This window comes from Ambystoma mexicanum, chromosome 13, assembly GCF_040938575.1.
Source record: "Ambystoma mexicanum isolate Mex_15411 chromosome 13, UKY_AmexF1_1, whole genome shotgun sequence".
NCBI classification, from domain to species: Eukaryota; Metazoa; Chordata; class Amphibia; order Caudata; family Ambystomatidae; genus Ambystoma; species Ambystoma mexicanum.
In genome coordinates, this window is record NC_090938.1 from 13,404,095 (window position 1) to 13,431,038 (window position 26,944).

The window sequence follows — 26,944 nt, forward strand, 5'->3', positions numbered from 1 at the left end:
TATTAGTTTTAAACCTGGCTGTAAAAACCTTGCTAGAAATCCTTGGAATAGCTCAGTGAGTTAAGGACTTGCAGCAAAGATGCAGCAGCAGGTGTCACTGAAGCAGGCACATTACCCCACCAAGCAGACATTCCAAAATAAAGTCACGTGGGTAAACGATGAGAGGGACTCTCTGGCCATTTTATAAAGCGCAACCCAGTAGCAAGATTATGGAAATCCCACTCCCTCACACAGCAGTGATGTTTAAGTTTCCCAATAGAGCGCAGATCCACCAGTCGCAGGCTTGAATGCCGGGAAGATAGCTCAGTGGGCTAGTGAGCTGCAGGTCGCAGGTTCGAATCCCAGCAAGGCCCCCTGAGCCTCTCATGCTTCTGAGGTCGATAAATGAGAAGCATCTTCATTTGGGTGACCATTGTATGTACATATGTTGTGTGTAAGCGCTTTGGTGAAAGCGACATAGACATGACCCATTGCCTAGAAAGCAAATAATAAACTGTGAAAGTGAAAGGTGTGACTCCCACTTGAAGTTGATTCGCTTTTTAGATCTGCAGAGTGAGTACTAGATGCCAAGAAAGCCTAAAGCATTGAGGAGGGGCCCCATAACGTGGCCGACACCTCCCACCAAGAACTGGCTGTTCATTCAACAGCAGAGTGCATTCTGGGACTTGTAGTGTAGCTTTTCTTAAATGTTTCTACTAAGTTGGAATTCGCTTAAAAGCCAACCCTGACCCCTTGCCAGCTTCTTTCCCTCCACTGCCTGCTTACTCTGCATGCTGTCCACTGCCTCCTTACTCTGCATGCGGTCCACTGCATACTGTCCACTGCCTCCTTCCTCTGCATGCTGTCCACTACCTCCTTACTCTGCCTGCTGTCCACTGCCTCCCTACTCTGCATGCTGTGCACTGCCTCCTTACTCTGCATGCAGTCCACTGCATGCTGTCCACTGCCTTTTTACTCTGCATGCCTTCCACTACCTCCTTAGTCTGCATACTGTCCACTGCCTCCTTACTCTGCATGCTGTCCACTACCTCCTTACTCTGCCTGCTGTCCACTGCCTCCCTACTCTGCATGCTGTGCACTGCCTCCTTACTCTGCATGCCGTCCACTGCATGCTGTCCACTGCCTTTTTACTCTGCATGCTTTCCACTACCTCCTTAGTCTGCATGCTGTCCGCTGCCTCCTTGCTCTGCATTCTGTCCACTGCCTCCTTACTCTACATGAGGTCCACTGTATGCTGTCCACTGCCTCCTTACTCTACATGCTGTCCACTGCCTCCTTACTCTGCATGCTGTCGACTGCCTCCTTACTCTGCATGCTGTCCGCTGCCTCCTTACTCTACATGAGGTACACTGTATGCTGTCCACTGCCTCCTTACTCTACATGCTGTCCACTGCCTCCTTACTCTGCATGCTGTCCGCTGCCTCCTTACTCCGCATGCTGTCCGCTGCCTCCTTACTCTGCCTGCTGTCCACTGCCTCCTTACTCTGCATGCTGTGCACTGCCTCCTTACTTTGCATGCGGTCCACTGCATGCTGTCCACTGCCTCTTTACTCTGCATGCTTTCCACTACCTCCTTAGTCTACATGCTGTCCGCTGCCTCCTTGCTCTGCATTCTGTCCACTGCCTCCTTACTCTACATGAGGTCCACTGTATGCTGTCCACTGCCTCCTTACTCTACATGCTGTCCACTGCCTCCTTACTCTGCATGCTGTCGGCTGCCTCCTTACTCTGCATGCTTTCCGCTGCCTCCTTACTCTACATGAGGTCCACTGTATGCTGTCCACTGCCTCCTTACTCTACATGCTGTCCACTGCCTCCTTACTCTGCATGCTGTCCGCTGCCTCCTTACTCTGCATGCAGTCCGCTGCCTCCTTACTCTACATGCTGTCCACTGCCTCCTTACTCTGCATGCTGTCCACTGCCTCCTTACTCTGCATGCTGTCCGCTGCCTCCTTACTCTGTACGCTGTCCACTGTACTCTACACGCTGGTTGTGAAGTAGAGCTGTATATTAATACTCTTTGCTTGCTTTTTTCATTATGGAAAACAGGCGTCCTGCACATTGTCTTGCATGTCTGTAAATAAAATGTGCAGTTTCGAGACAGAAAAACGGTTGTTATTCTTTCAAACAAGTGGGCATCTTTGCAGATTTCTTTAAATGTAAAGTGGACCTTTTCTTTCACAAATTAACCCAATACCTTGGGAGACCTGTTGTCTGGGCTTGTCTTTAAAATGCATGTGATATATGAAAAATAACAGCCCGTACCTTACCTCTTTGCATGAAGAGTTGGTGCTTTGCACATGAAAGGGTCACTTAAGGTGAACTTGCCCCCTGATCCATTTCACATGAGCTGCTGCCCACTGGGCCGCCCTTATCTGACTGCTGAGCTGCAAATCACAGCTCCCAGGGACGGAGGTGGAAGCCCACCCAGCTCAGGGGATGTCTAGCCCCCGCAGAGGGCGCTAGAGGGACAGCCTGCATAGCGGGCCGTCCCTCTGGCCAGGGTGGAACTCCCACCTTGCCTCCTCCTGGAGGAAGGGGTGTCCCCAGGGCCCAGCAACACCCGGTTGTGTGCCAGGGGATAGAATATAAGGCGAGGGGACTGGTAGCCCAGTCTCTTTTCACAGTCCCCCGCCACTGCCTGAAGTCCCACCCACCCTCGCCTTTCTGCTCTAGAGTAGAACTGGGAGATGTGGGTAAAGAATGTTGATGGATTTGCGGGACAGTTCAGATTCCTTGTCAACGAGATTCAGTGGCGCGAGGAAGAAGTACTGCTGGGCAGTTATATTATGAAGCGTATGTCCACTGTCCTGCTAAACCGGACGCAACAAGCGTCCTCCAGAACATTATGACTTTGACATTGCCCTGCTTGCGGGCCCCTTAGAAGTCTAAGGTTTTAGAACTGTGAAGTTACTAAGGGCTGGGACCGTTACCAGGGTATAAGGGCAGAGCCCCTTTAAGAAGACAGGACTGAGGACAGTGGGAGGGAACGGGAGGCGGGAGGAAGGGGAGGGACGGCGAGAAGGGAAGTCAGTTTGTGTGATGGAGGAATAAAGAGAAGGTTGATACAACAAGGGCTCCTGTGTAATTACCAAGAGGGACCTGTTTGGGGCCTAACAACTGTCGACAAGGTTTGACAGACCGTCAAGTTGCGCCAAGTGGAGGGTGACGGAAGTTCAGCAGAGCCATTATACATGCAGCATGACGGGCACGGCGCCCAGCAGTGAGGAGGGTCAGAGGAGCCCAGCGGAAGGAACCGCACACGGCGATTGTTAGGGAGAATTCTCATTCTATGGCTAATTTCCCTTACCTAGTGAGTCCCTCAGCAGCTTTGCTGGATTTCTGGGGTTTATTCTTTTCCACCTGGCAAGAGTGTGAACCTTTTTCCCACTCTTACAGTGTATTTTTGTGTGTGTTGTACATTTTGTGCTCATGGGCTATGGAGTCTCACCTACTCCCTAGGCATCATCTTTTGTACTTGTGTGATATACAGCACCTTCAGTGCAGTGACACAGGGTTGTCTTTGAGACTTCCCCATGACTCCATTTGTTTGGGGCAGACTTCTGTCCCCCAGAAACATGTAAAGTTGCCATTAACTTTACATGGTCATAATTACCACAGATCCAGTTCACCCCAACTTTAGATGGAGTACTGGAAAGGGCTAATGCCTATCCCTTTTTATCTGTGCCTCTTGGAGCTTTGTTTCACTCCCCTACCACTAAGACTTGGCTGGTGGCAGTGGTACCTACCCTATCTTTTCTACCGCCATTATATTACATAAACGTGGTACTGTTTTAGGCTATTGTATTATCCTCGAACTTAAACCCGCTTGACCAAATACTTTTTAATTTGGCTCTGGTCGGCTTTTATCACCATTTCATTTTGTTAAACTCCTTCTTGTGTTTTACTTTGCGCGGCAAACCAGGTTTGCCTTCTTTGTTCGCCATCCTTTGGTGGGCTTCTGCAAAAAAGCCCTCCTTTTGCGTCTGAGTATCTAGGTGGGCTGAATGTGAGGGAGGGGTGTAGTCACCCCCTGCACAGGGTCTCCTTGGAGACCCAAGTCGCACTTTGTGTCGATTGGCTAAGGTGGTTGTCCGGGCCGGACAACCCCCCTGCTGAGTGATTGACAGCCAGGCTTTGTGAATGGGGGATTTTGGCATAAAAGGCAGGACTCTTAGGCTGGAAGTCAGAGTCGCCACTGGAAGTGCAAGGAACCGAAGAGAAGCGGAGAAGAAGATGGCTGCTGCAAACCCAAGTCCCGGTGAAGTCCTGCTGCAGTCCTGCGCTATCTACCCTTCAAAGACAAGAGAAGGTCCAGTCCGGAGTCTTCTTCCCCTGAGCCTGGTGGGATCAACCAGCTCACCCTTCTTCAGCCAGAGTATCCTCTTCTGGGTCGAAATCTTTGCACAGTGCTGTAGTGGTCCGGATAGCCATCAGAAGAGCCCTCTCCTGATTTAAAGGAGTGTACCTTTTATTCACTGTTGCTTTGCTGCTGCTGGCTTCATCCCTGGGTAGTGCAGATCACTCCATACGTCCTCCTTCTTGTCCCCACGACTGAAGCCCCAGGAACCGTGAGTCTGCAGGAACTACCAGGAACAACTGCCGTGGCACCAGCTTTCTTCATCTGAATAAGGTACTGTGTCCATTTGGTCGTTCTCTCCGTCCAACCTTGGGGAATTGGGGCGAACCCTTTTCCTTTACGAAGGCTTGTCCTTTCTTTCTTCCCTCTTATAACTTTTGCCTCCTTTCGACAATATCTAAGTACCCCGGGCATCGTTAATCGTGAACTGTTCTCACTGTGTGATCCCCGACAACAGAGCATCTGCTCCACTTGACACTGGCACAGGCCTATTGACTTTTATCTGCCTATTAGAACGAGTCCTCTGATTCTATTGCGTTGACAAAAGTATTGCCTATGATTTTCTTTAACTATTCCCTTGTTTTAATTCTTTGTGCTAAGTGTGCAGTGGCATTTCTTTCGGCGGGTACGCCTTTGTTTCGCAACACCGGTCTGTCAAATCCTAATGTACTTACCTTGAATTTACCTGAACAAGAGGAATTGGTTGTGTGTAGTATATTTGAAGTGTGCTTTTGATTTAATAGAAGTGAAGTGTTTTATGAACAGATGGGTTAAAAATAAATGTACTTATATTTGTTTAACCTGAAACCTTGAGTCAGTGTTTGCTTGAGTCACAGTAATTGTAGCCCTGTGTGTAATCTCTACTACTGCTCATTTGCTCTTGAGATAAGTCTGGCTGCTCCGCTACTGCTACCACTATAACAGTGTAATACAGGCTTGTACCAAAGGTGAAATTGTACTTCCACCTGTAGTCTTGATCTTGTCTAGTGGTCCATAATGGTACTGCACAGGATTCTGCCTATCACTGGTGTACAGCAGTGGGATTTTTAAGTATAGAGATTACACTTAGATTGCTGCTATTATCTTGGGTCAACTAACCACAAGGCTAAACACCACAGCAATCTAATTAACTGAAAAATCATGTCAATTATAGAAAACTACAGTGAGGAGAGCCTCCTAAACTACACTGCTGAGATTTTGAGAACCATGTGTAGAGAGAAGAGTCTCTCTGGTAAAGGAAAAAATCTGAACTGGTTGCTAAGTTATTGGGAAATCAGAGTCTGGAGAGTTGGTCAGAAGGACTTACCCCTCCAGCAAATGTGGATACTGATGTTTCTGATTCAGAGAGTGTTGGGCTAGAAGAAGTAGATGAGCCTTTGTTAGGAGGCCCTACCACTCCCTTGCCTGCTCAGAAACCACAACCTCTGTCCCAACAGGACCTACACTTACTCCTGAGTTTATTGCACTTGAGAAAATGACACTTGAGTTGGAAGTGAAACATATTGATGCACAAACTGCCATGAAACATCAAGAGTTAAGGCTCAGAGAAATGGAGACGGCTCATGCTTTAGAGATGAAGAAATTGTCTGTAGAAAATGCTTCTCTCCCAGGATCTTCTAGGTCTTCAAGCCCTAAGAGACCCTGTATGCCAAAGGAAATGATTGGCATGTATGAGACTAAACTTGATGTTTTGGATTGGTTAGCAATGTATGAATACAATCATGGGATTCATGGTATCTCAGGGAATCAGTTGATTCCTTGGCTTTTCTCTAGGCTCCCCCCTGTTGCAAGTGATGCTGTAATGGAGAGTTGGGGGAGGAGGATAAACAGGATTATGAATGTGTGAAGCTAGCTTTAATAGCTAGATTTGGGAAGACCCCTTCCCAGTACCTTAAGATGTTTAGGACCCTCAAAAAGCATGATGGTACCCCTTGGGCTACCTGGGTGTGTGACTGTTTGAAAAACGTAGATGGTTGGGTTAAGGGTTAAAAAGTGAACACTTATGAAGGTTTGAGGAATCTTGTAATGTTGGAGTCAATTTATGATGCCTGTTCTCCTGAGCTCAGACAGCACTTGGCTGATTCGAAGGAATTGGATTCCAGGAAGTTAGCCAAGGCTGCTGACTTGTGGGTTGCCAACAGGGCTACTCACAAGGATTCTGGGGCAACTCAGAAGAAGGATGAGGGAAAGCAGCCAAAGAAAGATAACAAGGAGAATTCCAATAATTCCAATCCAACAGAGGGCCCCCAACAGAACCAGGGTAAGACACAAGGGAAACCGAATCAGGCTAGTGTACCATCTGGTGCTAAACCAGGTGGAGGTCAGAGTAAGCCTCCATTCAATAGGACATTTGGTAAATGTTTTGTTTGTGAAGCTACTGACCATGTGAAAGGGGATCCCAGATGTAAGGGTAAACCTTCAGGGGTCTACACTGTCTCCTTCGCCTTCTCCCAGGTGGAAGAAGTACCTATGGCAAGTGGAAACCTTCAGTTACTGGCTGATGAACCCATGATAGTCTCAGCTAGTGTTTCTTTAGTGTCCTTGGGTCCTTGGGAACAACAACATTTAGATGTCTATAACTCAATCCCAGATAATACTAAAGAGTATTATAGAAATAGTGTTCTTGTGAATGGTCAGGAGACCCCTGCCATCAGAGACACTGGATCCAGCATAACCGTGTTGATGAATGTTTTTTCAAGGTAGAGGATGTTGATAAGGCACCCAAATACCTAACCAAGTTAGCTGGAGGCCCTGTGCAAATGGTTCCCCAGTTACCAGCTCTCACCCAATGCAATGACATGATTGTCAGAATACCTGTTAGTGTGCAGAGTGAAGTACCTGGTAGAGTTCTGTTGGGTAATGACCTGAACAATTTGGAGTTGTGCCTAGTACCCCCAGACCTTCCATTAAGAGGAAGCAGGAGCTCACAAGGCCTGCAAGGGAGAGAACCTTGAGAGGCTCTCCTGGGGACTTGATAGAAGAAACTATCACCCCAAGTCCACAGGACTTACTGCTATTGCAAGACAAAAAGAGACAACGGGGAAACCCAAGTCTGCCAGCAAGAAAACAGCAAGCACCCCTGTGCCCACAAGGACATCACCAAGACTGTCCAAAGTCACACCTGTGACTCCTATACCAGCTGAGGCTGAGTGTGAGGTCTAACCCTGTGTGGTTCAACCAGATACTAAGGAATCAGATCCGGAAGAAGATCTTACTTTGGTTGGAGATCTTGACCCTGTTGAACATCCTGAGCTGCAGTCTTTACTGGCAGAAGGTGGACCCAACAGGGAGGACTTCCGCAGAGGACAAAGAGAGCATCCTACTCTTGAAGGTCTTCGCCTACAGGCAGCTTCTCAGCTCGATGGGAAAGAGCCTGGGAAGTATAGGTTGAACAGGGAAGATGGCCTCTTCTACAGTGAACCGACTGAGTCAACCCCTGGAGACTGCAAAAGACTTGTAGTACCTCTAGTGAACTGACTCCAGTTCCTACAGTTAGCCCACGAGATACCTTTGGCTGGTCTCTTAAGTTTTAAGAAGACCAAGGCAAGGCTCTCACTTTACTTTTACTGGCCTAAGATGGGTTCAGAAGAAGACAAGTTCTGTAGGAGCTGTCACACTTGCCAAACCTCTGGCAAGAGTGGAGTCAAGAATGTAGCACCCTTGGTGCCTCTCCCAGTGGTGGGAGTTCCTTTTGAGAAGGTCGGGATTGACATAGTTGGTCCTCTTGACCCTCCCACATCTTCAGGTAACAGGTTTATCCTGGTTGTAGTAGATCATGCTACTAGGTATCCTGAGGCAATACCTATGAGAACTGTTACGGCTCAGGCTGTGGCTAAGGCCCTACTTGGTATTTTCACCAGATTAGGTTTTCCTAAGGAAGTGATATCTGACAGGGGATCCAATTTTATGTCCCATTACATGCAAGCCATGTGGAAAAACTGTGGAGTCAGTTACAAGTTCTCTACTGCCTACCATCCACAAACAAATGGACTGGTGGAGAGGTTTAACAGAACTATGAGGAGCATGATAGGTGCTTTAGAAGAACCCCTTAAAAGAAAGTGGGACCTTCTACTGCCATGCCTTCTCTTTGAATATAGAGAAGTCCCTCGGGAGGGAGTAAGATACAGTCCCTTGGAACTTCTCTATGGCCATCCAGTCAGAGGTCCATTGGCCCTGATTAAGGAGGGGTTGGAAAGTGCTCCTTCCCCCAAGCCAGTCAGAGTGACTGACTATGTGATATGTCTCCGGAGGAGAATGTCACACATGATGGCAGAGGCAAGTGATAACTTGAAGGCTGGTCAAGCTCTGGTTAACCATTGGCATGACCAGAAGGCTAACATGGTTGAGTTTACGCAAGACCAGCTTGTTCTTGTTATGGTGCCCACAAGGCAGAGGGCCTTGCAGGACAAATGGATAGGACCCTTCAAAGTTGTGGGTAAACTTGGAGAGGTGACCTATCTGGTGGACTTAGGCAATCCTAAGGAGGCTCCCAGAGTCTTTCACACCAACCGTTTAAAGGCTTATGTCTCTAGATCTGAAATAGGGGCTTTACTTCTAGCTTCAGCTCAGGAGGAGGAGGAGAGTGAACCTCTGCCTGACCTCCTCAGAGGCTTCCCTTTAGATGAGAACGTGGAAGGAGTTAATCTCTCTTCCAGTCTAACATCTGACCAGCAGGATGAGTGCAAGTTACTGTTGAATCAGTTTGCCTCCCTGTTCTCATTTTCACCAGGCTTGACCCCTTTGGGGGGTGTTGATGCTCCATAGCTGAGCTGGAGCATTAGCAGAATCGAAGGTAGGCCCCCTGGCTGCCCTGCCACTTACTGCAGAGAGCGGTTTCAACGCCGATGATTTTTTGTGCAAAGCACGTGTAAATTATGCTTATGGGCACCCGTTCACTTGAAATTGCCTTTTGCGCTGTATTGCCACTGAAAAAGCGCTGTGCACCTGAAATTCGCCCTGCATCCATTGCTTTCCATGAGGCAACACCAATCAAAGATGACCGCCGCCACCCCAGGCCATTGATGCAGCCCAGATCCAACTACCTACAAGCCCTGTAGGCTGCCCTGATTGGCCACTCACCCTCTTAAGAGGACCAATCCCTCGCTGGCAGGCGAGCGCCGGCCCCCCCACTAAGGAACCCAACTGAGGAACAAACTCCTGTCCTGATCCTCTCCAGAGCCGACAGAGACCAGGGCCAGGAACTCTGCTCTAGTTTCTTGAACCTGCTTGGAATCATCCTCCTGAAACCCTCTCCTGTGACGGGTAAGAAGTCCTAAAACTGCCACTAACAATTCACTTGACTCATTCTGCACACGGCATGCAGAGCACTTCACTGACTTTGAAACAGTGTTCATGACTCAGCTCTCAATGCCACAATCTCCAACCCACATCACCCTAGCCTTAGCTGGTAACATAAGGTTATCATACTTTACCATCAATGCCCCACTCACATTTAGCTTTTTGACTAGGTATTCACATCTGTAGAGCTTAGTTTGCACTTTGGTCCTTGACTGTTTGCTCCTTTCTCTGCGTCCCATTTGCATTTAGCATTTAGGATTTCTGATCAGTCCCTGATGTTCACCCCCCTGTGATAAGTCCTTGATGTTCACCTCCCTGTGATCAGTCCTTGATGTCCCAACTGTCTGTGCTACCTCACTGTGATCAGTCCTTGTTGTCCCACCTCCCCCATCTTCAGTGCTTAATGTCCCACCTCCCCCGTGATCAGTCTTTGATGCTCCACCTCCCTGTGATCAGTCCTTAATGCTCCACTTCCCTGTGATCCGTCCTTGATGTTCCACCTCCTCTTGTGATTCATCTCTCCTCCCCTGTGATCAGTCCTTGATATCCCATCTCCCCCGTCATCAGTCCTTGATGCTCCACCTCCCTTTGATCAGTCCTTGATGTCCCACCTCTCCTCTGATCAGTCTTTAATGTCCCAGCTCCCCCGTGATCAGTCCTTGATGCTCCACTTCCCTGTGATCAGTCCTTGATGTCCCACCTCTCCTCTGATCAGTCTTTAATGTCCCATCTCCCCCGTGATCAGTCCTTGATGCTCCACTTCCCTGTGATCAGTCCTTGATGTTCAACCTCCCCTTGTGATTCACCTCTCCTCCCTTGTGATCAGTCCTTGATGTCCCACCTCCCCTCTGATCAGTCCTTGATGTTCCACCTCCCTGTGATCAGTCCTTGATGTCCCACCTCCCTGTGATCAGTCCTTGATGTTCCATCTCCCCTGGGATCAGTCCCTGATGTCCGACCTCCCCTCTGATCAGTCCTTGATGTCCCACCTCCCTGTGATCAGTCCTTGCTGTCCTACCTCCCTGTGATCAGTCCTCGATGTTCCATCTCCCCTGGGATCAGTCCTTCATGTTCCACCTCCCTGTGATCAGTCCTTGATGTTCCATCTCCCCAGGGATCAGTCCTTGATGTTCACTTCCTTGTGATCAGTCCTTGTTGTTCACCTCCCTATGATCAGTCCTTGATGTCACACCTCCCAGTGATCAGTCCTTGATGTACCACATCCCTGTGATCAGTCCTTGATGTTCCACCGCCCTGTGATCAGTCCTTGATGTTCACCCCCCTGTGATAAGTCCTTGATGTTCACCTCCCTGTGATCAGTCCTTGATGTCTCAACTGTCTGTGCTACCTCACTGTGATCAGTCCTTGTTGTCCCACCTCCCCCATCATCAGTGCTTAATGTCCCACCTCCCCCGTGATCAGTCTTTGATGCTCCACCTCCCTGTGATCAGTCCTTAATGCTCCACTTCCCTATGATCCGTCCTTGATGTTCCACCTCCTCTTGTGATTCACCTCTCCTCCCCTGTGATCAGTCCTTGATATCCCACCTCCCTTCTGATCAGTCCTTGATGTTCCACTTCCCTGTGATCAGTCCTTGATGTTCTCCACCTTTGTGATCCACCTCTCATCCCCTGTGATCAGTCCTTGATGTCCCACCTCCCCCGTGATCAGTACTTGATGTCTAACCCTTGCTGTGATCAGTCCTTGATGTCCCTCATCCTCTGTGGCCAGTCCTTGATGTCTCACCTCCCTGTGATCAGTCCTTGATGTTCCACCTCCCTGTGAGCAGTCCTTGATGTCCCACCTCACTGTGATCAGTCCTTGATGTCCCCCTCCCTGTGACCAGTCCTTGATACTCCACCTCCCCTGTAATTAGTCATTGATGTCCACCTCCATGTGATCAGTCCTTGATGTACCCCATCCCTGTGATCAGTCCTTGATGTTCTAACTCCCTGTGATCAGTCCTTGATGTTCCACCTCCTTGTGATCAGTCCTTAATGCCCCCTCCCTGTGATCAGTCCTTGATGTCCCACCTCTGCTGTGATCAGTCCTTGATGTCCCTCTCCCATGTGATCAGTCCTTAATCTCCCACCTCCCTCTGATCAGACCTTGATGTCCCACCTCCTCTGCTATCAGTCCTTGATGGTCCACCTCCCCATGATCAGTCCTTGATGTTTCTCCTCCCTGTGATCAATCCTTAATGTCTCACCTCCCTGTGATCAGTCCTTGATGCTCCACCTACCTGTGATCAGTCCTTGATGTCCCCCTTTCCCTGTGATCAGTCCTTGATGCTCCACTTGACTTTGATCAGTCCTTGATATTCACCTCCCTGTGATCAGTCCTTGATGTCCCACCTCCCTGTGATCAGTCCTTGATGTTCACCTCACTGTGATCATTCCTTAATCCTCCACCTCCCTGTGATCGGTCCTTGATGCTCCACCCTTTCCTGTGATCAGTCCATGATGTTCCACCTTCCTTGTGATCAGTCCTTGATATCCCACTTCCCTCATGATCAGTCCTTGGTGTCCCACCTCCACTATGATCAGTCCTTGATGTCCCACCTCTGCTGTTATCAGTCCTTGATGTCCCTCTCCCATGTGATCAGTACTTAATCTCTCACCTCCCTCTTATCAGTCCTTGATAGCCCACCTCCCCTGTTATCAGTCCTTGATGCGCCACCTCCCCGTGATAAGTCCTTCGTGTTCACCTCCCTGTGATCAGTCCTTGATGCTCCACCTCCCTGTGATTGGTCCTTGATGCTCCACCTCTCCTGTGATCAGTCCTTGATATCCCACTTCCCTCTTGATCAGTCCTTGATGTCCCACCTCCCCTGTGATCAGTCCTTGATGCTCCACCTCCCTGTGATATGTCCTTGATGTCCCCCCTCCCTGTGACCAGTCCTTGATGCTCCACCTCCCTGTGATCAGTCCTTGATGTTCACCTCCCTGTGATCTGTCCTTGATCCTCCACCCTTTCCTGTGATCAGTCCTTGATGTTCCACCTTCCCTGTGATCAGTCCTTGATATCCCACTTCCCTCATATCAGTCCTTGATGTCGCACCTCTGCTATGATCAGTCCTTGATGTCCCACCTCTGCTGTGGCCAGTCCTTGATGTCTCACCTCCCTGTGAACAGTCGATGATGTCCCACCTCCCTGTGATCAGTCCTTGATGTCCCACCTCCCTGTGATCAGTCCTTGATGTTCCATCTCCCCTGGTATCAGTCCCTGATGTCCAACCTCCCCTCTGATCAGTCCTTGATGTCCCACCTCCCTGTGATCAGTCCTTGCTGTTCCACCTCCCTGTGATCAGTCCTCGATGTTCCATCTCCCTTGGGATCAGTCCTTCATGTTCCACCTCCCTGTGATCAGTCCTTGATGTTCCATCTCCCCAGGGATCAGTCCTTGATGTTCACTTCCTTGTGATCAGTCCTTGTTGTTCACCTCCCTATGATCAGTCCTTGATGTCACACCTCCCAGTGATCAGTCCTTGATGTACCACATCCCTGTGATCAGTCCTTGATATTCCACCGCCCTGTGATCAGTCCTTGATGTTCACCCACCTCTGATAAGTCCTTGATGTTCACCTCCCTGTGATCAGTCCTTGATGTCCCAGCTGTCTGTGCTACCTCACTGTGATCAGTCCTTGTTGTCCCACCTCCCCCATCATCAGTGCTTAATGTCCCTCCTCCCCCGTGATCAGTCCTTGATGCTCCACCTCCCTGTGATCCGTCCTTAATGCTCCACTTCCCTGTGATCCGTCCTTGATGTTCCATCTCCTCTTGTGATTCACCTCTCCTCCCCTGTGATCAGTTCATGATATCCCACCTCCCTTCTGATCAGTCCTTGATGTTCCACATCCCTGTGATCAGTGCTTGATGTTCTCCCCCCTTGTGATCCACCACTCCTCCCCTGTGATCAGTCCTTGATGTCCCACCTCCCCCGTGATCAGTTCTTGATGTCTAACCCTCGCTGTGATCAGTCCTTGATGTCCCTCATCCTCTGTGGCCAGTCCTTGATGTCTCACCTCCCTGTGATCAGTCCTTAATGTTCCACCTCCCTGTGAGCAGTCCTTGATGTCCCACCTCACTGTGATCAGTCCTTGATGTCCCCCTCACTGTGACCAGTCCTTGATACTCCACCTCCCCTGTAATTAGTCATTGATGTCCACCTCCCTGTGATCAGTCCTTGATGTCCTCCTCCCTATGATCAGTCCTTAATGTTCCACCTCCATGTGATCAGTCCTTGATGTACCCCATCCCTGTGATCAGTCCTTGATGTTCTAACTGCCTGTGATCAGTCCTTGATGTTCCACCTCCTTGTGATCAGTCCTTAATGCCCCCTCCCTGTGATCAGTCCTTGATGTCCCACCTCTGCTGTGATCAGTCCTTGATGTCCCTCTCCCATGTGATCAGTCCTTAATCTCCCACCTCCCTCTGATCAGACCTTGATATCCCACCTCCTCTGCTATCAGTCCTTGATGGTCTACCTCGCCATGATCAGTCCTTGATGTTTCACCTCCCTGTGATCAATCCTTAATGTCTCACCTCCCTGTGATCAGTCCTTGATGCTCCGCCTACCTGTGATCGGTCCTTGATGCTCCACCTCCCTGTGATCGGTCCTTGATGCTCCACCTCCCCTGTGATCAGTCCTTGATGTCCCACTTTCCTCTTGATCAGTCCTTGATGTCCCACCTCCCCTGTGATCAGCCCTTGAAGCTCCACCTGACTTTGATCAGTCCTAGATGCTCCACCTCCCTGTGACTAGTCCTTGATGTCCGCCCTCCCTGTTACCAGTCCTTGATGCTCCACCTCCCTGTGATCAGTCCTTGATGTTCAGGTCCCTGTGATCAGTCATTGATGCTCCTCCTCCCTGTGATCAGTCATTGATGCTCCTCCTCCCTGTGATCAGTCCTTGATATCCCACTTCCCTCTTGATCAGTCCTTGATGTCCCACCTCCCCTGTGATATGTCCTTGATGCTCCACCTCTCTGTGATCAGTCCTTGATGTCCCACCTCCCTGTGATCAGTCCTTGATGTTCACCTCACTGTGATCGGTCCTTGATGCTCCACCCTTTCCTGTGATCAGTCCTTGATGTTCCACCTTCCCTGTGATCAGTCCTTGATATCCCACTTCCCTCATGATCAGTCCTTGGTTTCCCACCTCCACTATGATCAGTCCTTGATGCTCCACCTGCCCTGTGATCAGTCCTTGATGTCCCACTTTCCTCTTGATCAGTCCTTGATGTCCCACCTCCCATGTGATCAGTCCTTGAAGCTCCACCTGACTTTGATCAGTCCTAGATGCTCCACCTCCCTGTGACCAGTCCTTGATGTCCCCCCTCCCTGTGACCAGTCCTTGATGCTGCACCTCCCTGTGATCAGTCCTTGATGTACAGGTCCCTGTGATCAGTCATTGATGCTCCTCCTCCCTGTTTTCAGTCATTGATGCTCCTCCTCCCTGTGATCAGTCCTTGATATCCCACTTCCCTCTTGATCAGTCCTTGATGTCCCACCTCCCCTGTGATATGTCCTTGATGTTCCACCTCTCTGTGATCAGTCCTTGATGTCCCACCTCCCTGTGATCAGTCCTTGATGTTCACCTCACTGTGATCATTCCTTGATCCTCCACCTCCCTGTAATCGGTCCTTGATGCTCCACCCTTTCCTGTGATCAGTCCTTGATTTTCCACCTTCCCTGTGATCAGTCCTTGATATCCCACTTCCCTCATGATCAGTCCTTGGTGTCCCACCTCCACTATGATCAGTCCTTGATGTCCCACCTCTGCTGTTATCAGTCCTTGATGTCCCTCTCCCATGTGATCAGTACTTAATCTCCCACCTCCCTCTGATCAGTCCTTGATAGCCCACCTCCCCGTGATAAGTCCTTGGTGTTCACCTCCCTGTGATCAGTCCTTGATGCTCCACCTCCCTGTGATTGGTCCTCGATGCTCCACCTCCCCTGTGATCAGTCCTTGATATCCCACTTCCCTCTTGATCAGTCCTTGATGTCCCACCTCCCCTGTGATCAGTCCTTGATGCTCCACCTTACTTTGATCAGTCCTTGATGCTCCACCTCCCTGTGATATGTCCTTGATGTCCCCCCTCCCTGTGATCAGTCCTTGATGTTCACCTCCCTGTAATCAGTCCTTGATGTTCACCTCCCTGTGATCAGTCCTTGATGCTCCACCTCCCTGTGATCGGTCATTGATGCTCCACCTCCCCTGTGATCTGTCCTTGATATCCCACTTCTCTCTTGATCAGTCCTTGATGACCCACCTTCCCTCTGATCAGTCCTTGATGTTCCACCTCCCTGTGATCAGTCCTTGATGTCCCACCTCCCTGTGATTAGTCCTTGATGTTCACCTCCCTGTGATCAGTCCTTGATGCTCCACTTCCCTGTGATCGGTCCTTGATGCTCCACCCTTTCCTGTGATCAGTCCTTGATGTTCCACCTTCCCTGTTGTCAGTCCTTGATATCCCACTTCCCTCATGATCAGTCCTTGATGTCCCACCTCTGCTATGATCAGTCCTTGATGTCCCACCTCTGCTGTGGCCAGTCCTTGATGTCTCACCTCCCTGTGAACATTCGATGATGTCCCACCTCCCTATGATCAGTCCTTGATGTCCCAACTCCCTGTGATCAGTCCTTGCTGTCCCACCTTCCTGTGATCAGTCCGTAATGTTCCATCTCCCTGGGAGTAGTCCTTCATGTTCCACCTCCCTGTGATCAGTCCTTGATGTCACTCCTCCCAGTGATCAGTCCTTGATGTACCACATCCCTGTGATCAGTCCTTGATGTCCCACCTCCCTGTGATCAGTCCTTGATGCTCCACCTCCCTGTGATGAATCCTTGATGCTCCACCTCCCTGTGATCAGTCCTTGATACTCCACCTCCCTGTGATTAGTCTTTGATGTCCCACCTCCCCTCTGATCAGTCCTTGCTGTCCCCCCTCCCATGTGATCAGTCCTTGATGTCCCACCTCCCCTCTGATCAGTCCCCTCCCTCTGATCAGTTCTTGATGCACCACCTCCCCGTGATCAGTCCTTAATGTTCTAACTCCCTGTGATCATTCCTCGATGCTCCAAATCCCTGTGATTAGTCCCTGATATCCACATGCCCTGTGATCAGTCCTTGATGCTCCACCAACTTGTGATCAGTCTTGATGTCCTACATTCCTGTGATCAGACCTTGATGTGCCCCCTCCCCTGTGATCAGTCCTTGATGTCCCACCTCCCTGTGATCAGTCCTTGATGTTCAACCTCCCTTTGAGCGGCCCTTGATGTTCCACCTCTCTGTGATAAGTCCTTGATGTCCCACCTCCCCGTGGTCATTCCTTTATGTTCCACCTCCCTGTGATCAGTCCTTGATGTCCCACCTCTGCAGTGATCAGTCCTTGATGTTCCACCTCTCTGTGATCAGTCCTTGATGTCCCACCTCCCTGTGGTCAATCCTTGATGCTCCTCCTCCTTGTGATCAGTCCTTGATGTCCCACCTCCACCATGGCCAGTCCTTGATTTTCTAACTCCCTGTGATCAGTCCTTAATGTCCCACTTCTGCAGTGATCAGTCCTTGATGTTCTAACTCCCTGAGATCAGTCATTGAGGCTCCACCTCCCTGTGATCAGTTCTTGTTGTCCCACCTCCCTGTGATCAGTTCATGCTGTCCCACCTCTCCTGTGATCAGTCTTTGATGTTCCACCTACCCCGTGATCAGTCCTTGATGCTCCACCTCCCTGTGGTCAGTCCTTGATTCTCCACCTCCCCCGTGATCAGTCCTTGATGTCCCACCTCTATGTGATCAGTCCTTGATGTTCCATCTCCCCTGGGATCAGTCCTTGATGTCCCACCTCCCTGTGATCAGTCCTTGATGTCCCTCCTCCTCTGTGATCAGTCCTTGAAGTTCCACTCCCTGTGATCAGTCCTTGATGTTCACCGCCCTGTGATCAGTCCTTGATGCTCCACCTCCCTGTGATTGGTCCTCGATGCTCCACCTCCCCTGTGATCAGTCCTTGATATCCCACTTCCCTCTTGATCAGTCCTTGATGTCCCACCTCCCCTGTGATCAGTCCTTGATGCTCCACCTTACTTTGATCAGTCCTTGATGCTCCACCTCCCTGTGATATGTCCTTGATGTCCCCCCTCCCTGTGATCAGTCCTTGATGTTCACCTCCCTGTAATCAGTCCTTGATGTTCACCTCCCTGTGATCAGTCCTTGATGCTCCACCTCCCTGTGATCGGTCATTGATGCTCCACCTTCCCTGTGATCTGTCCTTGATATCCCACTTCTCTCTTGATCAGTCCTTGATGACCCACCTCCCCTCTGATCAGTCCTTGATGTTCCACCTCCCTGTGATCAGTCCTTGATGTCCCACCTCCCTGTGATTAGTCCTTGATGTTCACCTCCCTGTGATCAGTCCTTGATGCTCCACCTCCCTGTGATCGGTCCTTGATGCTCCACCCTTTCCTGTGATCAGTCCTTGATGTTCCACCTTCCCTGTTGTCAGTCCTTGATATCCCACTTCCCTCATGATCAGTCCTTGATGTCCCACCTCTGCTATGATCAGTCCTTGATGTCCCACCTCTGCTGTGGCCAGTCCTTGATGTCTCACCTCCCTGTGAACATTCGATGATGTCCCACCTCCCTGTGATCAGTCCTTGATGTCCCAACTCCCTGTGATCAGTCCTTGCTGTCCCACCTTCCTGTGATCAGTCCGTAATGTTCCATCTCCCTGGGAGCAGTCCTTCATGTTCCACCTCCCTGTGATCAGTCCTTGATGTCACTCCTCCCAGTGATCAGTCCTTGATGTACCACATCCCTGTGATCAGTCCTTGATGTCCCACCTCCCTGTGATCAGTCCTTGATGCTCCACCTCCCTGTGATGAATCCTTGATGCTCCACCTCCCTGTGATCAGTCCTTGATACTCCACCTCCCTGTGATTAGTCTTTGATGTCCCACCTCCCCTCTGATCAGTCCTTGCTGTCCCCCCTCCCATGTGATCAGTCCTTGATGTCCCACCTCCCCTCTGATCAGTCCCCTCCCTCTGATCAGTTCTTGATGCACCACCTCCCCGTGATCAGTCCTTAATGTTCTAACTCCCTGTGATCATTCCTCGATGCTCCACCTCCCTGTGATCAGTCCCTGATATCCACATGCCCTGTGATCAGTCCTTGATGCTCCACCAACTTGTGATCAGTCTTGATGTCCTACATTCCTGTGATCAGACCTTGATGTGCCCCCTCCCCTGTGATCAGTCCTTGATGTCCCACCTCCCTGTGATCAGTCCTTGATGTTCAACCTCCCTTTGAGCGGCCCTTGATGTTCCACCTCTCTGTGATAAGTCCTTGATGTCCCACCTCCCCGTGGTCATTCCTTTATGTTCCACCTCCCTGTGATCAGTCCTTGATGTCCCACCTCTGCAGTGATCAGTCCTTGATGTTCCACCTCTCTGTGATCAGTCCTTGATGTCCCACCTCCCTGTGGTCAATCCTTGATGCTCCTCCTCCTTGTGATCAGTCCTTGATGTCCCACCTCCACCATGGCCAGTCCTTGATTTTCTAACTCCCTGTGATCAGTCCTTAATGTCCCACCTCTGTAGTGATCAGTCCTTGATGTTCTAACTCGTTGAGATCAGTCATTGAGGCTCCACCTCCCTGTGATCAGTTCTTGTTGTCCCACCTCCCTGTGATCAGTTCATGCTGTCCCACCTCTCCTGTGATTAGTCTTTGATGTTCCACCTCCCCCGTGATCAGTCCTTGATGCTCCACCTCCCTGTGGTCAGTCCTTGATTCTCCACCTCCCCCGTGATCAGTCCTTGATGTCCCACCTCCCTGTGATCAGTCCTTGATATCCCTCCTCCTCTGTGATCAGTCCTTGATGTTCCATCTCCCCTGGGATCAGTCCTTGATGTCCCACCTCCCTGTGATCAGTCCTTGATGTCCCTCCTCCTCTGTGATCAGTCCTTGATGTTCCACTCCCTGTGATCAGTCCTTGATGTTCACCGCCCTGTGATCAGTCCTTGATGCTCCACCTCCCTGTGATCAGTCCTTGATGTCCCACTTCTCCTCTGATCAGTCTTTAATGTCCCAGCTCCCCTGTGATCAGTCCTTGATGCTCCACTTCCCTGTGATCAATCCTTGATGTTCAACCTCCCCTTGTGATTCACCTCTCCTCCCTTGTGATCAGTCCTTGATGTCCCACCTCCCCTCTGATCAGTCCTTGATGTTCCACTTCCCTGTGATCAGTCCTTGATGTTCCACCTCCCCTTGTGATCCACCACTCCTCCCCTTTGATCAGTCCTTGATGCCCTACCTCCCCTGTGATCAGTTCTTGAAGCTCCACCTGACTTTGATCAGTCCTAGATGCTCCACCTCCCTGTGACCAGTCCTTGATGTCCCCCCTCCCTGTGATCAGTCCTTGCTGTCCCACCTTCCTGTGATCAGTCTGTAATGTTCCATCTCCCTGGGAGCAGTCCTTCATGTTCCACCTCCCTGTGATCAGTCCTTGATGTCACACCTCCCAGTGATCAGTCCTTGATGTACCACATCCCTGTGATCAGTCCTTGATGTCCCACCTCCCTGTGATCAGTCCTTGATGCTCCACCTCCCTGTGATGAATCCTTGATGCTCCACCTCCCTGTGATCAGTCCTTGATACTCCACCTCCCTGTGATTAGTCTTTGATGTCCCACCTCCCCTCTGATCAGTCCTTGCTGTCCCCCCTCCCATGTGATCAGTCCTTGATGTCCCACCTCCCCGTGATCAGTCCTTAATGTTCTAACTCCCCTGTGATCAGTCTTTGATGTCCCTCCTCCCTGTGATCAGTCCTTCATGCTCCACCTCCCTGTGATCAGTCCTTTATGTTCCACCTCCCTGCGATCATTCCTCGATGCTCCACCTCCCTGTGATCAGTCCCTGATATCCACATGCCCTGTGATCAGTTCTTGATGCCTCACCAACTTGTGATCAGTCTTGATGTCCTACATCCCTGTGATCAGACCTTGATGTGCCCCCTCCCCTGTGATCAGTCCTTGATGTCCCACCTCCCTGTGATCAGTCCTTGATGTTCCACCTCCCTTTGAGCGGCCCTTGATGTTCCACCTCTCTGTGATCAGTCCTTGATGTCCCACCTCTGCAGTGATCAGTCCTTGATGTTCCACCTCTCTGTGATCAGTCCTTGATGTCCCACCTCCCTGTGGTCAATCCTTGATGCTCCTCCTCCTTGTGATCAGTCCTTGATGTCCCACCTCCCCCATGGGCAGTCCTTGATTTTCTAACTCCCTGTGATCAGTCCTTGATGTCCCACCTCTGCAGTGATCAGTCCTTGATGTTCTAACTCCCTGAGATCAGTCATTGAGGCTCCACCTCCCTGTGATCAGTTCTTGATGTCCCACCTCCCTGTGATCAGTTCTTGCTGTCCCACCTCTCCTGTGATCAGTCTTTGATGTTCCACCTCCCCGTGATCAGTCCTTGATGCTCCACCTCCCTGTGGTCAGTCCTTGATTCTCCACCTCCCCCGTGATCAGTCCTTGATGTCCCACCTCCCTGTGATCAGTCCTTGATGTTCCATCTCCCCTGGGATCAGTCCTTGATGTCCCACCTCCCTGTGATCAGTCCTTGATGTCCCTCCTCCTCTGTGATCAGTCCTTGATGTTCCACTCCCTGTGATCAGTCCTTGATGTTCACCACCCTCTGATCAGTCCTTGATGTTCACCTCCCTGTGATCAGTCCTTGATGTCCCACCTGTCTGTGCTACCTCACTGTGATCAGTCCTTGTTGTCCCACCTCCCCCGTCATCATACCTTGATGCTTCACCTCCCTGTGATCAGTCCTTGATGTCCCACCTCTCCTCTGATCAGTCTTTAATGTCCCAGCTCCCCCATGATCAGTCCTTGATGCTCCACTTCCCTGTGATCAGTCCTTGATGTTCAACCTCCCCTTGTGATTCACCTCTCCTCCCTTGTGATCAGTCCTTGATGTCCCACCTCCCCTCTGATCAGTCCTTGATGTTCCACTTCCCTGTGATCAGTCCTTGATGTTCCACCTCCCCTTGTGATCCACCACTCCTCCCCTTTGATCAGTCCTTGATGCCCTACCTCCACCGTGATCAGTTCTTGAAGCTCCACCTGACTTTGATCAGTCCTAGATGCTCCACCTCCCTGTGACCAGTCCTTGATGTCCCCCCTCCCTGTGACCAGTCCTTGATGCTCCACCTCCCTGTGATCAGTCCATGATGTTCAAGTCCCTGTGATCAGTCATTGATGCTCCTCCTCCCTGTGATCAGTCATTGATGCTCCTCCTCCCTGTGATCAGTCCTTGATATCCCACTTCCCTCTTGATCAGTCCTTGATGTCCCACCTCCCCTGTGATATGTCCTTGATGTTCCACCTCTCTGTGATCAGTCCTTGATGTCCCACCTCCCTGTGATCAGTCCTTGATGTTCACCTCACTGTGATCATTCCTTGATCGTCCACCTCCCTGTGATCGGTCCTTGATGCTCCACCCTTTCCTGTGATCAGTCCTTGATGTTCCACCTTCCCTGTGATCAGTCCTTGATATCCCACTTCCCTCATGATCAGTCCTTGGTGTCCCACCTCCACTATGATCAGTCCTCGATGTCCCACCTCTGCTGTTATAAGTCCTTGATGTCCCTCTCCCATGTGATCAGTACTTAATCTCCCACCTCCCTCTGATCAGTCCTTGATAGCCCACCTCCCCGTGATAAGTCCTTGGTGTTCACCTCCCTGTGATCAGTCCTTGATGCTCCACCTCCCTGTGATTGGTCCTCGATGCTCCACCTCCCCTGTGATCAGTCCTTGATATCCCACTTCCCTCTTGATCAGTCCTTGATGTCCCACCTCCCCTGTGATCAGTCCTTGATGTTCCACCTCCCTGTGATCAGTCATTGATGTCCCACCTCCCTGTGATTAGTCCTTGATGTTCACCTCCCTGTGATCAGTCCTTGATGCTCCACCTCCCTGTGATCGGTCCTTGATGCTCCACCCTTTCCTGTGATCAGTCCTTGATGTTCCACCTTCCCTGTTGTCAGTCCTTGATATCCTACTTCCCTCATGATCAGTCCTTGATGTCCCACCTCCGCTATGATCAGTCCATGATGTCCCACCTCTGCTGTGGGCAGTCCTTGATGTCTCACCTCCCTGTGAACATTCGATGATGTCCCACGTCCCTGTGATCAGTCCTTGATGTCCCAACTCCCTGTGATCAGTCCTTGCTGTCCCACCTTCCTGTGATCAGTCCGTAATGTTCCATCTCCCTGGGATCAGTCCTTCATGTTCCACCTCCCTGTGATCAGTCCTTGATGTCACACCTCCCAGTGATCAGTCCTTGATGTACCACATCCCTGTGATCAGTCCGTGATGTCCCACCTCCCTGTGATCAGTCCTTGATGCTGCACCTCCCTGTGATGAATCATTGATGCTCCACCTCCCTGTGATCAGTCCTTGATACTCCACCTCCCTGTGATTAGTCTTTGATGTCCCACCTCCCCTCTGATCAGTCCTTGCTGTCCCCCCATGTGATCAGTCCTTGATGTCCCACCTCCCATCTGATCAGTCCCCTCCCTCTGATCAGTTCTTGATGCTCCACCTCCCCGTGATCAGTCCTTAATGTTCTAACTCCCCTGTGATCAGTCTTTGATATCCCTCCTCCCTGTGATCAGTCCTTCATGCTCCACCTCCCTGTGATCAGTCCTTGATGTTCTACCTCCCTGCGATCATTCCTCGATGCTCCACCTCCCTGTGATCAGTCCCTGATATCCACATGCCCTGTGATCAGTCCTTGATGCTCCACCAACTTGTGATCAGTCTTGATGTCCTACATCCCTGTGATCAGACCTTGATGTGCCCCCTCCCCTGTGATCAGTCCTTGATGTTCCACCTCCCTGTGATCAGTCCTTGATGTTCCACCTCCCTTTGAGCGGCCCTTGATGTTCCACCTCTCTGTGATCAGTCCTTTATGTCCCACCTCCCCGTGGTCATTCCTTTAGGTTCCACCTCCCTGTGATCAGTCCTTGATGTCCCACCTCTGCAATGATCAGTCCTTGATGTTCCACCTCTCTGTGATCAGTCCTTGATGTCCCACCTCCCTGTGGTCAATCCTTGATGCTCCTCCTCCTTGTGATCAGTCTTTGATGTCCCACCTCCCCCATGGCCAGTCCTTGATTTTCTAACTCTCTATGATCAGTCCTTGATGTCCCACCTCTGCAGTGATCAGTCCTTGATGTTCTAACTCCCTGAGATCAGTCATTGAGGCTCCACCTCCCTGTGATCAGTTCTTGATGTCCCACCTCCCTGTGATCAGTTCTTGCTGTCCCACCTCTCCTGTGATCAGTCTTTGATGTTCCACCTCCCCCGTGATCAGTCCTTGATGCTCCACCTCCCTGTGGTCAGTCCTTGATTCTCCACCTCCCCCGTGATCAGTCCTTGATGTCCCACCTCCCTGTGATCAGTCCTTGATGTTCCATCTCCCCTGGGATCAGTCCTTGATGTCCCACCTCCCTGTGATCAGTCCTTGATGTCCCTCCTCCTCTGTGATCAGTCCTTGATGTTCCACTCCCTGTGATCAGTCCTTGATGTTCACCGCCCTGTGATCAGTCCTTGATGTTCACCTCCCTGTGATCAGTCCTTGATGTCCCACTGGTCTGTGCTACCTCACTGTGATCAGTCCTTGTTGTCCCACCTTCCCCGTCATCAGTCCTTGATGCTCCACCTCCCTGTGATCAGTCCTTGATGTCCCACCTCTCCTCTGATCAGTCTTTAATGTCCCAGCTCCCCCGTGATCAGTCCTTGATGTTCCACTTCCCTGTGATCAGTCCTTGATGTTCCACCTCCCCTTGTGATCCACCACTCCTCCCCTTTGATCAGTCCTTGATGCCCTACCTCCCCCGTGATCAGTTCTTGATGCTCCACCTCCCCGTGATCAGTCCTTAATGTTCTAACTCCCCTGTGATCAGTCTTTGATGTCCCTCCTCCCTGTGATCAGTCCTTCATGCTCCACCTCCCTGTGATCAGTCCTTGATGTTCCACCTCCCTGCGATCATTCCTCGATGCTCCACCTCCCTGTGATTAGTCCCTGATATTCACATGCCCTGTGATCAGTCCTTGATGCTCCACCAACTTGTGATCAGTCTTGATGCCCTACATCCCTGTGATCAGACCTTTATGTCCCCCCTCCCCTGTGATCAGTCCTTGATGTCACACCTCCCCGTGGTCATTCCTTTATGTTCCACCTCCCTGTGATCAGTCCTTGATGTCCCACCTCTGCAGTGATCAGTCCTTGATGTTCCACCTCTCTGTGATCAGCCCTTGATGTCCCACCTCCCTGTGGTCAATCCTTGATGCTCCTCCTCCTTGTGATCAGTCCTTGATGTCCCACCTCCCTGTGGTCAATCCTTGATGCTCCTCCTCCCTGTGATCAGTCCTTGATGTCCCACCTCTGCAGTGATCAGTCCTTGATGTTCTACCTCCCTGAGATCAGTCATTGAGGCTCCACCTACCTGTGATCAGTTCTTGATGTCCCACCTCCCTGTGATCAGTTCTTGCTGTCCCACCTCTCCTGTGATCAGTCTTTGATGTTCCACCTCCCCCGTGATCAGTCCTTGATGCTCCACCTCCCTGTGGTCAGTCCTTGATGCTCCACCTCCCCCGTGATCAGTCCTTGATGTCCCACCTCCCTGTGATCAGTCCTTGATGTTCCATCTCCCCTGGGATCAGTCCTTGATGTCCCACTCTTTGTGATCAGTCCTTGATGTTCACCGCCCTGTGACCAGTCCTTGACGTTCACCTCCCTGTGATCAGTCCTTGATGTCCCACCTGTCTGTGCTACCTCACTGTGATCAGTCCTTGTTGTCCCACCTCCCCCGCCATCAGTCCTTGATGCTCCACCTCCCTGTGATCAGTCCTTGATGTCCCACCTCTCCTCTGATCCGTCCTTAATGTCCCAGCTCCCCCGTGATCAGTCCTTGATGCTCCACTTCCCTGTGATCAGTCCTTGATGTTCAACCTCCCCTTGTGATTCACCTCTCCTCCCCTGTGATCAGTCCTTGATGTCCCACCTCCCCTCTGATCAGTCCTTGATGTTCCACTTCCCTGTGATCAGTCCTTGATGTTCCACCTCCCCTTGTGATCCACCACTCCTCCCCTTTGATCAGTCCTTGATGCCCCACATCCCCCGTGATCAGTCCTTGATGCTCTACCTTCCCTGTGGCCAGTCCTTGATGTCCCACCTCCCCACGATTAGTCCTTGATGTCCCACCTCCCCTCTGATCAGTCCTTGATGTCCCCTGCAATCAGTTCTTCATGTGCAGCCTCTCCTTTGATAGGACCTTGATGGTCCATTACCCAGCCATCTGCACCTTTGGACTTCTCGTGACTGCTTTGAGTTGTGAGTGCAATGTTAGAATCGAGTCTGTACATTAAGCCAGTAGACTTGGAACCCCCAGAACTGTTCCCAGGCCCAGTTAGGTTTGGTTCTGTACATGCAAACAGCCTGGTCTTGGAACACATGCTCGACTAGCACGACTGCAAGGGGTTTTGCCATCCCAGACTAAGAGGCATTGTTCCGCTCCCTGCCCAGGCAATTGAGTTACATTGACTCCTTCTAGGGTTCAATCTCCAGACCCCCGCATCTTTCGCTTCTGGTCCTTTGTTGAATGTGTGACATTTTCTTCCCTTCATGTGTTCCCTGCACAGGTGTGATCAGGCACCACTTCTTAACTCTGAGATACGTCATCAGAGGAAGAGTGTGCCGGAGCAGCAGGCCTCGCAGGGAGGAGGCCTTGTCAATAGTTGTACTGTGCATGCAGCTCACCCATGCCCCCCCCCCCCCTTCTTACCTGAAGTGAAGACTGTGAGAAGCTGGAGCAGAGATCCCCCCATGCCTGGCTCTGCGGGGGACACTTCTTTCAGTCCTTTCAGCAGTGAAATGTCCACTTTTCCACCGCTGCCGGGACTGAGCGATTCTTCCTCTTTCTGACGGAAGTTGTGACATCCCCCAGCTCATGTTATCTGGCAGCTTCCCTTGCAATAAGATGGCGCAATGGCCTTTGCAGAGAATGTCTGATGGGTTCCAGGAAGTCTGTAGGATCTTTCACGAGCTGTGAGTCAGGGTTCCTAAATAACACAGCCTTCGAGTGCAAGTCATTGGCAATCGCAGTCAATGGGATTGGGCTCCGTAGCATGGGCCACAAAGAGGTAAAGGACTGTGACAATCGGATTGCCTGTACGGAACTGGTGCTCGATTGGCTCCAGGCACATGGGGAGAATCGCTGGCTG

General features: G+C 50.8%; 1 protein-coding gene across 1 annotated transcript in view; it reads right to left on the reverse strand.

Moving 5' to 3' along the window:
* Positions 1-26,625, reverse strand: part of LOC138520744 (CMRF35-like molecule 1) — a 176,203-nt gene extending 149,578 nt beyond the window's left edge. Inside the window, exon 1 of the mRNA XM_069633026.1 lies at positions 26,506-26,625. Within this exon, the coding sequence (XP_069489127.1) occupies positions 26,506-26,548 (43 nt within the window). The 5' untranslated portion in view covers positions 26,549-26,625. The remainder of the gene's footprint in view (positions 1-26,505) is intronic.
* Positions 26,626-26,944: the final 319 nt, after the last annotated feature.